General features: G+C 35.1%; 1 protein-coding gene across 1 annotated transcript in view; it reads right to left on the bottom strand.

Moving 5' to 3' along the window:
- lamc3 (laminin, gamma 3) overlaps positions 1-14,194 on the bottom strand; it is a 136,138-nt gene that overhangs the window by 86,172 nt on the left and 35,772 nt on the right. Inside the window, exons 3-4 of the mRNA XM_682251.11 lie at positions 7,317-7,447; positions 5,754-5,920 (exon numbers count right to left, since the gene is read on the bottom strand). Coding sequence (XP_687343.5) covers positions 5,754-5,920; positions 7,317-7,447 — 298 coding nt within the window. The remainder of the gene's footprint in view (positions 1-5,753; positions 5,921-7,316; positions 7,448-14,194) is intronic.

Genomic DNA, 14,194 nt, shown 5'->3' with positions numbered 1-14,194 from the left:
GTGATTTTAATATTATTCCTGAAAAAAAAAATACACACTTGGAAATGCACACACACAAACACACAGACAGTGCATCCAGAAAGTATTAATAGTGCTTCACTTTTCCCACATTTTTTATGTTACAGCCTTATTCCAAAATGGATTAAATTCTTTTTTTTTTCAAAATTCTACGCACAATAACCCATAATGAAAATCACATGTACAGAAGTATTTACAGCCTTTGCTTAATACTTTGTTGATGCACCTTGGGCAGCAATTACAGCCTCAAGTCTTTTTGAATATGACGCCACAAGCTTGGCACACCTGTCTTTTGGAATTTTTGCCCATTCCTCTTTGCAGTACCTCTCAAGCTCTATCAGGTTGGATGGGAAGCGACGATGTACAGCCATTTTCAGATCTCTCCAGAGATGTTCTATAGGATTTAGGTTTGGACTCTGGCTGGGTCACTTAATGACATTCACCGAGTTGTTGTGAAGCCACTCCATTGATATGTTGGCGTTGTGGTTTGGGTCAATGTCCTGCTGGAAGATGAAGTGTCACCCCTGTCTGAGGTCAAGAGCTCTCTGAAGCAGGTTTTCATTCAGGATGTCTCTGTACATTGCTGCTTTTATCTTTCCCTCTGTCCAAACTAGTCTTTCAGTTCCTGCTGCTAAAAAACATCCACTCACTCCTCATCATCATCATTCACTCCAAAGAGTTAAATTTTAGGCCCCGTTTACACTAGTGCGTTTTAGTTTTAAAACTGCATTTTAAAATGAAAACAATCTGTGTCCACACTATCGTTTAACCCAGCATTTCTGAACAGCTCTCCGTCAACACCAAAACATTGAAAACGCTCATCACGTGACCACACACATACTCTCTGGCATGCGTTGCAGCCTATCTAGCCAGATGAGAGCTGTGCTAGTCAGAGTTTTCCCCAAAGATCTACCGCTGGATCTAATCCCACCATATTTGCTAAACGTGATATTTAATTCATCTTGTTTTCTATATCCAACAACATATTCCCCTATTTTGTTTTTTTGAATCTATTACTTGTTCTGGGGTAACGTGTTTTGGCTGAGAGCAAAGATAAGCTAATAATTAATGTGACCACGTACATTCTGCATATTGACTGAGTGCTTGCCTTTATTTCCTATAATGTATAAACTTATTTTATGTTATACTTTTATAATGGCCTTTATTGATTATTAAAACTGATATTCAGCAAAAGAGAGGGTATGTTTCGTGTTTTCAATGAAAATGAAAGGAGGCAGTAATGTTATAGGCTTCATTTTGTTATGAATACACATACAGCAGGCCCGTGCAGAGACCGTCCAAAGGGCATGTGCAGGATAAATTTTTGTAAGAGCGGGGGTGGGGGGGTGTTGTTGTCGCACGCGTACTGAAGAGTGGTGTTTTCGCACGCGTACTGAAGAGCGGTGTTTTCGCGCGTGTTCTGATCAGCTGTGTTGTCGTGCGCGTACTGTAAAGCGGGGGAGGGGGTGTTTTGCGCGCATACTCAAGAGCGGTGTTGTTGCGCGCCTACTGAAGGGCGGAACGGAGGGTGTGTTGCGTCGCAGGGGCACTTTTGATCATTTTGGAAGGGCACTTTCTATCCAAGACTAAAAAGGGCATGTGCACTGCACAGGTTGAGCCCTAAGTGTGCACGTGCCTGACATACAGTGAAGATGACGCCCATTTATACAGCGCAACGCCTCAACATTTCTGCTGCCTGTTAAGTTGTTAATATCAAAAGGAAAATAGCAGTTCCTTATATTATGTTTTCATTTTATTGTTAAGGTATAGTTAAATAACATATCCAGGATGATGTAAATAAGGTGATAAAGTACACTGTTCGCTTTGAAGATTTACCGACATGTCCTTGGGAGTCTGTTTTCCATATCAAACTTGAAAAGTCTGAACTTACAAGGAGAGGATGGAGGACTGAACTGTGTGGCTACTTAATATTGAGGAAAAGCCCAAATCGGAAAGGCGAATGTTGGCAGCCCTGCCTCCGTTTTCAGATGTCTCCGTTTTCCCAATCTACACTGAGACAGAGCAGCAGCGTTAGAATGAAAACGGCCTCTTCAGCATTTCCAAAACCCTCCGTTTTCGGCGCTCGAAAACTCTGGCTTAGTGTGGATGGATGGCGTAACCGTACCAACCATAGACCTTTCAGATGCCTTTTGGCAAATTCCAGGCGGGGAGTGGCTTCTGTCTGGCCACTCTACCATACAGGCCTGATTGGTGGACTGCTGTACAGATGGTTGCCCTTCTGTAAGGTTCTCCTCTCTCTACAGAAGAATGCTGGAGCTCAGATAGAGTGACCAATGGTTTATTGATTACCTCCCTGACTAAGACCCTTCTCCCCCGATCACTCCACTTAAATGGCTGGCCAGCTCTAGAAAGAGTACAGGAGGTTTTAAACATCTTCCACTTACGAATGATGGCGGCCACTGTGCTCATTGGAACTTTCAGAGCAGCAGAAATTGTGTGTAGAATTTTGAGGATATAAATTAATTTAATCCAGTGGTTCTCAAACTTTTTTCACCAAGTACCACCTCAGAAAAAATTGTTTCTTCAACTACCACTATAAAGATTGGTATTGAAATACATGGAGCCAGCCCAGTGGGGCCCCACGCGGGCCATCCCAGTTGGGCCCCACGCGGACCATCCCAGGTGGGCCCCACGCGGGCCAGCCCAGGTGGGCCCCATGCGGGCCAGCCAAGCCGGCCCCACGCGTGCCAGCCTAGGTGGGACCCATCTGGAATATATATATTATTTTTATGGGAATATATATATATATATACAAATTGAGTTTATCCAATGAGTTATTCTTTTGAGTGTACTTCATTCATACAGTATTATGTAGTTTCAGTGTTTTAATAAATGAGCCTATTTAAGGGTGGCTGGGGTGTGCAAAACAATTCCAGGTTGTTTTAATTGCTCTATTACTTTTTTGTAGATGACAACACAGAGAGTAGAACAAACGCAAGATGGAATCAAGGCTTTTTATCCCAAGCAAGTCCTTTACTGTTTTTCTCTTCTATAACGGAGGCTAAAGAAGACATCCTTCCTCAATTGATGTATCTGTTTGAAGCATTATGAGAGAGACATATGGCAGCATCACTCAGAGTCTGACATGCAAATCCTAAAATTGGCAGAGTCTGTGACGAAGAACTGTGAGGAGCGGCCATGCAGGCAATGCATCATTGGTTTATTTCACTTCCTTACCGACACATAGTGCTGCTTTTGAGACCACCAAAAACTTGTTTATTCATTAAATCCACTTTGATGAGAAGGCGCAACAATTACCAACGAAAACCCATCTGCTGACCACTGAAACAGAGAGTTAATTAAAAGAACGTGGAGCTTAGTGGAATACCGAATGAAAATAATTAACATGGCTTTTTTCTCCTCACGGGTTTATCAAAATTGCCAATTATAGCATCCCCTTAAAGTATTTACCAGTGACGCATGACAACACACACACACACACACAAACAGCATTACATGAGTGAAACTTCCTTAGTTAGTGTGTTAAAAGTCTAAATGATGTGCTTGATTGAATTAATGACTGGTGTGAGCATCTGAATTTAAGATTGCATTTCGAAATCAGCTAAGTGAAAGAAGCAAGATCTTTCAAAGATATTTATATGCAATCTTTAGATTATTATATCCGGAATTTCATGCTGAAGTTGACATTAATTAGTATAAATGCAATGCACTTTTAGTAAATGCTGGCATTTATCAGCAAATGTTTTTATAGATGTACAGTGCTCAGCATACCTGAGTACACTCCATTTTGAAAACTAATATTTTCCTCCATTTCTCAGTGAATAGGCAATGTATTTTGCAGCATTTAAACAAAACAGATTTATTAAACAGATATATTTATTATAATCATATTTTAGTCACCAAACATATTTAGAAATTAAAATATAATACAAATAAATTTAATAAAAATTTTCAAAAAAAAAAAAAAAGTAGCTTCTGTAGATTTTTCCTTTTTCTTTTTTTAATGTATATTTAATATTTTTCTATAACATATAAATTTGTGTGTATTAGGTTTTGGAAAGTTCTTTTGTTAGATAAGCTCCAGATATTGCTTCAGTACTGACAAATCTATTGTATATGCACAATTATAATATTGTACAGCTTCATATTAAAAATATGAATTTAAAAGCTAGATTTGTAAAGGGGTGTACTTATATATGCTGAGCACTGTATCCTCAGTTAAAACATTTGGCTGATTTAAATTCCACAGCACAGATTGTTAGTTAGTAAAATAAAAAACACTGTTAATATTAATCATATAAATGTAACATGTACTTGGTTCCCGATACATTTTTTGTTTCATAAAATGTACGTACCAGATGATAAAACTGAAAGGAGAGACTTTTAAATTTTGATACAATTAACATATTTTTAATGTAGTTACTCAATCTGAATATCAATCCTTTTATTTCAATTAGTTTTAGTAATTTATTTACAGTATTTGTCTATTATTTTTAGTTATCTTATTATTTATACATCTTATTTATTTTAGCTAGGCTGAAAAAACAACAAGTATTAATAAGTTATAATGTAAGTAATAACAACAGACGATTTAAAATCTTCGGGTTTCATCAGGCTAATTGTGTAAAATAATCAAAGCCTTAATAATTCAAATACATTGATCAACAAATAAGTTAGTTTCTATGTATTTCTAATTGTAAGGATTCTCAAGTAATAATCACATTTTCATTTCCAGTGTATTAACAGCCTGTATTAGATAAAAATAAAAAATATGACTGTAATGCCTGTAGAATTATTTAAAAAAAAAAGTTTATTATTTTGTGGACATTGGACATTTTAAACAAATAAAAATGAAAGTTACATAATTCATAATCATAATAGTGTCATTTTAATGACCTAATTTATTAACACAATGTAAGTGAATTACAGACTTAGTACAAACATTCCATATTACTAAGATCAGATGCCACAGTTATTTGTCTTGTGTTTATTTTGTTATTGTGAGTGAATATTTACATATTCATCTAAACATCGATTGCTGTCACAGTCACCAGCGGTCTAGCCCATGCAGATCGGTGGAGAACTACAAATCTGCCAGCAAAAGAACTACATATGCAGTCATGCACCACTCACACACCTGACCTAGATCCCCATGATTGCAAACAGACACAGCTGAAGCTGTTCAGGACTAATTACACAGACCACACATACACCTCTAAAAAACACCCATACATTGCTGAGTCTTGTTTTACAGTTTTGTGACATTATGACACGTTTTCCTTGCCTTGCTGTGTTTTTGACCCTCGTCTTATTTGTTTGTTTGTTTATGTTGTCTGCAGCCTGCCTGTACTGGCCTATTACCTGTGTTTTTGACTATAACTCTGGATTTGGCTGCATACTGTTTACTCCTAATTTGTGACCGTTGCTTGCCTGACTATTCTCAATAAACCTGTGTTTAGATCCACACCTCCCTTGTCAGCATTTCGTAAACATTACAATTGCAACAAATATTAGTCATGAGTTTATTGCTACAAAAATATATCGAAGATACACCATATAAAACGTGACACCTTTTTTTTTTTTATGAAACAGAACTTGACAACAGTTTATTGGAAGATTTGATTCCATATTTGTATGTCATTTTATTAATTTGCTTTATTTTATTTATGAAATGTAATCATTTCACTTAACAGCCGTCAGAGTCAAAAACAACAAGGTATTACCAAAAAGTCACAAAATGAGGCCGTACTCACTCACACACTCGTTGGCAGAATGAGCAGTCGCTCGTGCCCAAGGTCTGTCTTGGTAGAAGGGAGCACAGAGCTGACAGTCGACCCCTGCGGTGTTGTGCTCACAAACACACACCGAACGGCCTTCCTCATTGACCACACATTCGCTTGCATGGCCATTACACTTGCACCTGCAAGACAGTTAAGAGATGTCATTATTAGTCTACTTTCAAGCCTCATTGTTTTCTGTGGACACAGAACAGCCTTAAAAAATAAGCTCAGGATGTGGCAACTGAAGCGAGAGGAACAAATGAGCCAGATGGCTGAATTTAAAACCAAATGACACCAAAACACAATGCAAATTACTTTATTTTACAGGCGGTAGAGAAAATGAGTTGGTAAAGTTGATAAACACTGTCAGAAAAGTAGAGCATATTCTGATCAATGACGATGTTGCAATCATTATATGGGAAATTAGCATAACAAGCCTTGTGTGTTTTCTTAAATAGCAATGATGACCAGCATAAAGGATAGTTCACCCAAAATTTACTCGACATTTACATATTTAAAAGTGGTTTACATTTTTGAGCTTCTTTATTTCTTGAATACAAAATAATTTTGAAAAGAATGTTGGAAACTGGCTGACTTGCAAAAGTAGAAGACAAAAATAATGTCAAAGGCTATTGTTTTCCTTTTACATTGTTCAAAATTTCTTATCGGAAGAAAGAAACGCAAATAGATTTGGAACAAATATAGGATGAGTAATTTACACAATTTTTTATTTTTGTGTAAACAACCCCTTTGTCATGATTTTTAACCAGACCCTCCTGGATTTTGCAAGTCCAATAGCTCTTGAGATGAAAAAAAAAATGTTACAAGATTTTTGTGTATTGTTCACAGTCAAACCCAATCAAAGCAAATAATGCAATTCATTCATTCGTTTGTTCATTTGTTCATTGTTTTGTTGTTTTCTTTGATTAGTTTGTTCGTTCATTCATTTTCCTTCAACTTAGTTCCTTATTTATCAGGAGTCGCCAAAGCAAAATGACCCACCAACTATTCCAACACAGCGGATGCCAAAATAATGCCATGCATTTTGAAAAAAAAAACCTTAACAAATTTGTTACTTAAGGCAGCAAATATTAAAAATTTCCTGCAAAATCCTAGCCAAACTGATTACAAAGAAAACAACCGAATCAGAGATACAACACTGTGATGTATGAGCTAATGGAATAAAAAAAAAATCAGACATTTACAAACTCAAACACAGACACAAACAAAATACAGATGGTGGCAAAGACACAAACACCGTCTCTTCCACATCCTGTTTATACTACAAATACACTGACTGACGAAGGAGAAAGTAGATCACACGTCTAGAAAAAACTCTCTCCTCAACAGAAGCCCAGTTCCTCTTGATATTTAGAGTTTTTTTTCTCTTTCTAATCCTCTTATTAATCACTTTGTCTGTTGCTTTTCTTTCCTCTACTTGCATCCATTTTCTATTTGTTAGTATATACAAACACTGGTGAAATAGTTAAAATGCAGCTAAAGCACATAAAACATAGCAGTGTGTTATTTTCTTACCTGCCCCCCACAGAGAAATCAGAAATGGCATAAAAATATGAGCGAAGCACTTTGGCATCCTTGAAGAACTCATCTCCAAAAGTGTTCAGTCTGTCCAGAGAGATGAGGATATCCGTAGCTGTCACCCAGTCCTAAAGAGAAAAAACCAGAGAAAAAATAAAAGAGAAAATGCATGTTATACACAAATTATACATAAATATATATATACACACACACACACACACACACACACAGTTGAAGTCAGAATTATTAGCCCCCCTGACTTATTAGTGCCCCTGTTTATTTTTTCCCCAAATTTCTGTTTAATGGAGGGAAGATTGTTTTAGCACATTTCTAAGCATAATAGCTTTAGAAACCTATTTCTAATAAATGATTTATTTTATCTTTGTCATGATGACGGTAAATAATATTTTACTTGATATTTTTCAAGACACTTCTATACAGCTTAAAGTGACATTTAAAGGCTTCACTCGGTTAATAAGGTTAACTATTAGGCAGGTTAGGGTAATTAGGCAAGTTATTGTATAATGATGATTTGTTCTGTAGACTATAAAAAAAATAGCTTAAAGGGGCTAATAATTTTGTCCCAAAACTGTTTTTAAAAAAAATTTAAACTGCTTTTATTCTAGCCGAAATAAAACAAAGACTTTCTCCAGAAGAAAAAATATTAGCAGACATACATTGAAAATTTCCTTGCTCTGTTAAACATCATTTGGGAAATATATAAAAAAGAAAAAAAAATCAAAAGGGGGCTAATAATTCTGACTTTAACTGTATACTATATATATATATATATATATATATATATATATATATATATATATATATATATATATATATATATATATATATATATATATATATATATATATATATATATGTATGTATATATATGTATATATATATATATATATATATATATATATATATATATATATATATATATATATATATATATATATATATATATATATATATATATTTTAGTTTAATATGGTATTACAGTTCTTTTGAAATATTAGGCAGATGCTTTCAACACAAATGATAATACATCTTGAACACAAATCAGCAAAATTGATTTCCGAAAGTGACACAGTAAACATGTATATGATAAAAAAGGTATGACAAAACTCATGCTAATTTAACTTACTTAAAGGGTTTCAACTTGATTTTTAAGTTAACTGAGATTAAACTTGATGCTTTGCGTCTAATGTAATGCAAGATAAAATTACTTGCCAAGTAAATTTGATTCAACTTTTGCATTTAATTCATTTCTACAGTGGAGTCTTGCACTGTGATTTGCAAAGGTGTATTATAAAAATATTTTCAAAATTAAATGGTTGTTTTGAGTTACAAATGTAGTAACGCTATTAAAAATATTTTGTCATATTTAGTTAAAAATGCACTTATCAAAACAAGGGTTGTATAAAATAATTATGATTAGTGTAAGGATGGCTAAATCTCTCCATAATAACAAACCCCAAGATCTGCTATGAGGCAAGACCAGGAGAATTGTTGTGCAATAAAACAATACATTTTCTAAGCTAAGAAGAAGATCAGCTAAGAAACCAGTTATTCAATGACTCAATTATACAGCTTAAGCCACCCTCTCTGCCCCTGACTTTACCTTCTCCATCAGAGCAGATCATACTCATTCCACACAGAAAGTCCAAGTTTTTAATATGGTGCATCTTGTGGATCTTTGGTGCATTTTAAATGTCTCTGTGTGATTGGTAAAGTGGTGTCAACTTCACTTTAATATTTCACAATTTTACTTGTATATGCAGATCTGAGTTTTGGCTTTGATAAGATCTTTGCCAGACGCTCCTTTCCAGGGAAAATGGTCATTACATTAACTCATGACCAGACAAGGGTCTTTATGATGCTTTTATTATCATGAACATGAATTAATGGTTATTTGTTGTGTCATTTAAGGGAAAGGTGCAAAAGTGTCTGTGGGATTCTGTGGCCAGGATACCCTGTTCTCTCAGCTCATCAAGATTTATATGCTGCAACGTACTTCGACACGGTCAGGTATTAATCTGGTAAGTTTTTGCAATTAATAATCAGTTATTTTAAGGTAAATTTCTTTAATTTAATGGCAGTTATTTTACGTTTTGTTTTACGCACCCCAATAGATTTTTTTACAGTGCATCTTTGGGTGATTTATGTTGTACATTTCTGAACTGGCTTATTTTTGTTTAATTATGCCAACTGGCAAGGAAAATCTTTACCTGAAAATAAAATGTTATATTTGATATGTTTTATGTTCTACTAAAATCATTTAAACCTATTAGATTGTTTAGGCTGATGTTTTCACAGCCTATGACTTGCTCATACATTCAGGCTGAATGGATGGACCATAGACACAGCATTAGAGACCTGTTGATTTCTGACAATCACTAATTTAGTATGATATAATCTAGAGGTTGACTTAAAATTTCTTAATGTATGAGTAAGCTTGGGGTGGCCTAAAATTACTTAACGGAAATCAGTTATATCCTCTATCTATGAACCGGAACTGGTAAGGTTGTGTCTGTGAGCAGATGTAACTGGCCAGCATACTGACTCTAAGAGACTTCGGGTAAACAATAAACCATTAAATAAAAAGACGAGACATTTACAATATAGTTAAATATCTAAATTCATTACTAATTTATGAATGTGACCAGTTTCTCATTAGGACCACGTTTGAAATTTAATAATCACTTGAAAATGAGGTCAGATTAAATTCAGAGCTGTAAACAAATGAAAATAAATTCTAATAGATAAAATTTGTACTAATTTGTACAATTTCATACAAGGTCTGTCATATGAAAACGTAGGGGAGCGCGTGCCACGAAGTAACGCTGGGTAAAATATAACAAAGAGTTTTAAGATATTTCCTCAGGGTTAACCATGGCATGCTTCCGAGATTTCACCACACAGTTGGCAGACAGTTGGTCTTCCAGCCAATTATTAAATAAGTTTGGCAAAATTTGGATAAGAAACACAGGAGAAACCATTTTTGCAGCATAAAGGTATTTTTTATTTAAGTCAATATTTTTATTGTAAAAAATCTGTAAAAGTATGTATGTAAAATCTTATATTGTTGTGATGACTGTCTTCTAGGCTAAAATTTGCAACCATTTTAAAAGATGTTGTTTCAGATTTATGGAAATCATGACACAGCGGGGTTAGTTGTGAAAGGGTGTTACAATTAGCCACACATTACTGGACACCAATTAAACAAACAAAATAATTTTAGAATTTTGAGTGTAATGTTGGGAACCTTTTAAATAAAAAATGTTTTTTAATAGAAAATACTTTTTAATATAATTTTTTTTTCTAATTGTATAATTAACTAATTGTATAATAATGGATAATAATGCAAATAAATCCAAATGTGTTAAACAAATAAATAAACATACTGTGCTATGTAGAAGTAAAAAAAAATTTGCCTAGTACTCAGGAACGATAGCTACTATTTAAAGTAAACTTTGAATTAATTGTGTGAAATCTGGCTTTAAGCATGTGTTACAACGAACCATCTGACAGTAACAACCTGCCCTGCAGGTGGGGTAAATAGTAACATTTTTACTCCTGCCACTTTTGGCAATACTGCACAGAAACCATATGTCGATCATACTTTCAGTGCTCATTTGTAGGAGAGGCTTGTGTGTGTTGTTGGTTAAAAAATATGGTTTGTCTAACCCCAGTACTTTGTTCATTATTTGGCCAAAATCAAAAAGTGTTACTTTGTGCCCTGCTCTTCCCTACGATTTTTAAAAGGAGAAATGGCACCAAACCCCTCCCTTCCAACCATCAAGGAATTTAAAAATCATACTAAAATGTATGAATGAGATCATACAAATTGACACAAATTAGCCACTATAAATCAAAAAGTTATGAATAAGCGTGAGATAGCATTGGCATTATCAGTCTATCATCAAATTCACTTCATACTCTGACAGAACACTAAATCAGATACAGCTAAGGTTAGAAGTTTTTTCAAGATCACAGCAGAACCATAACTTATCCCCATAATTCATGTGTACGTCAAGAAAAAAAAAAAGCTCTAGAACCTCTGTGTATTAATGAACCTGACATAAGCAGAAATAATGAGGCGGCAGACACAAAGAGAGCCTTCCTCATTTTTTACCACGCAGTTGCGCATTTTCACAAGTGTGTTTTAGTTTAGTCACGTGTCCGTGTGAAAGCAATAGAGTTTGGTCATCCTTATCAGTGGCTGGCCTGTTGACCCCTGTTCTGTCCGTGTTAATGGGTTTTAAGCCCAGTGTGACGGTGCACACATCTCTCATTCTGGAGGAACAAGATAAAAGAAGGAGCAGAGCTGGAAGCACATCCAAGGCCCCTCTCGACGGGACGGTAAAGTCCATTCCTATTCAGAGCAGTTGAGTAAACAAAAGAATGAAACAAATAATCCCTCCATGTCTCTTTGTCTCTTTAACGACGCTCCTCTGACTCGGCTTCTGTTTTTTATTATATATGTCGCTCTGTTCTTCTGTTTCTTCCACCTCTCTCTCGCTTTCTGTATACAATATTCTTTATCTTCCCCCCGGCGTCTTACTCTCTCGTTTCTCTCGCTCATCTACTGTTCTGCTCAGTTTTTTTTATGCCGGCTTTCCTTTTTCAACTCACACTCCCATCTACCTCTCTTGTTTTTGTTTGTGCAGTACTTGTGCATCATGTAGAAAAGGACTTATTTTGGGGGGAAACAATGTGCTATGAATCATAAGCAATAACAGCTCCAGTAGTGCAGAGTGAGAGAAATACGAGTGCCATTCTACAGTCTAATGAGCTGCCTCTGTAGGCAATGTTTTAAGACATCATTGTCACGCTACAGCTGTGAAACCAGTGGCTGAGAGTAAGCAATTTAATGCCATCTTTTAGTGTTTCTTACTTAACTAAGTTATACTGCATATTTCCTTTTAAATTTTTAGATTTTTTGCAAAAATGATTAGCAATGCTGCATTTACACTCTACAGAAAAAAAAAACTTCAAAACATTGATTTTTTAAATAAAAATAAGGTGACATTTTGCAACATTGATGTATTTTTTTTATTGAAAATTAAGGTTCAAGATAACCTTGTGTACTTTTTAAAATATTTTAAAAATATTGCATGTTCTCACTGTGTTGGCATAGGTTTACTCAGAGTGATCCGATTTCCCCCATAAGTTCAAAGATATGCACTATAGGTGAATTGATTAAGTTAAATTTGCTGTAGTGTATGAGTGTGAATGCAGCAGTGTATGGGTGTTTCCCGGCTGAAAGGGCATCGGCTACATAAAAGATGTGCTGGATAAGTTGGCGGTTCCTTCCGCTGTGGCGACCCCAGATTAGTAAGGAGACTAAGCCGAAAAAGTGAATGAATGAATGAAATAAAACTGACTAAACTAAAATGTCTTCCCTGTTTTTGTAAGTGATCCAGTATCGATTTGTAAGTGTTGAGCATCAGTTAAAACAACATTAGTAGCTGTCAGCTTAAAATATGGGAAAAACTGGATAATTTTAAGCTTTTGTCAGCTAATTGCATCTTACGGGTTTAAAATAATTTTTGGGCAGGATCAAAATCGGTGACGTATCGTGAATCCGCTAGTGGAGTGATGACTTGTCGGTTTCTCATTATTATTTATAGCAGAGTGTTCTTATCCTATGAGAAGACCCTGCTTCTTAATTATTTATGAGAGCACGTGCCTTCCGAAAGCAAGGTAGACCTGACAAGATGTGACCCAATGACTGTGTCATATGTGTTTGTTTCCATGATCCACAGGGTTTGTTGCATGTTTCCCCCACAATTCTGTCAGGGCCGATACAGCAAAGCTGTTGGTTTGCAGCAAGCATTTTTGTCGGGAGAGCTGTACGAGAATTGGAGAAAGGCAATTCTTTTATCAGTTCAGTTCATTACTATTCAGACACATCTCCTATATCAATGCTGCTGTGTTCGCCTATGTTTAAAATCCTCCAGATTACCAGCAGGGTTAATAGTTGGAATAGACACGGCAAGAGACCTGCTGCACTGCAGCATTCAGACCCGGGGATTGAGGAGGAGAGAAGTCCTTCTCATTTATAGTGTTTATATAAACATGATCTTCTTTATAATGATATAACAAATTATGATTATGTGTATATGAAATTATGAATAAAATATGTAGCAGGGCATTAAATTACTGCATTTTAACTTTGTGAACTATAAAATCATGCATCACCTTTTGTATCTCATTTCGTGAGCTAACTGGCAACAGTTGTTCACTCTCCTTTTTTTCCCCTGCTCTGCCGGCCATGCCCACTCCTCCCTCTGCTCGCAGCACTTCACCCCCATCTCAGAGCATTTTCTGAGGTACACATGAAACCAAAAGAGAGGGGTTCCATGGCCCTTTAATGCCAAGTCAGCAACCAAGGCTATTTTCATGGCAAGAACATTTCAATAATAAATATAAAATTAAAAACCAACAAATGAATACAAAAATAAAATAATATTTTTATATTATTTTTTATTTTATATTTTTCAGCACTAATACATGATAAAAATTCTAAAATTTTTCCTAGTGTCACTTTGCTAAAAATGTCCTTAAGAGAGTTCATTTAATAAAAAAAGTCTTCTGAACACAATAAAAGCAGGACAGTTCAAAACACAAAGCAAAAAACCATGGGCTTTAGAATTTAGAACCATACCAATACGACATCTGGTAAAAATCACTTTTTTTTTTTTTTTTCAAAAATTAAATTTAGTCTCAAAATGTCTTAAAATTCTGTTTGAGATTTCAGGTTGTATATATAATTTATTATTTTACAATGTACAATGTATTCCACTCCTCTTGCCACTTAATTAAAATATAAACATTGCACATTTTGCAATATTTTTTAACAATGCTTC

This window comes from Danio rerio, chromosome 5 (assembly GCF_049306965.1).
Source record: "Danio rerio strain Tuebingen ecotype United States chromosome 5, GRCz12tu, whole genome shotgun sequence".
Taxonomy (NCBI): Eukaryota; Metazoa; Chordata; class Actinopteri; order Cypriniformes; family Danionidae; genus Danio; species Danio rerio.
Note: the sequence above shows the minus strand (reverse complement) of the source record. Positions and strands in the feature narration are given on the sequence as shown.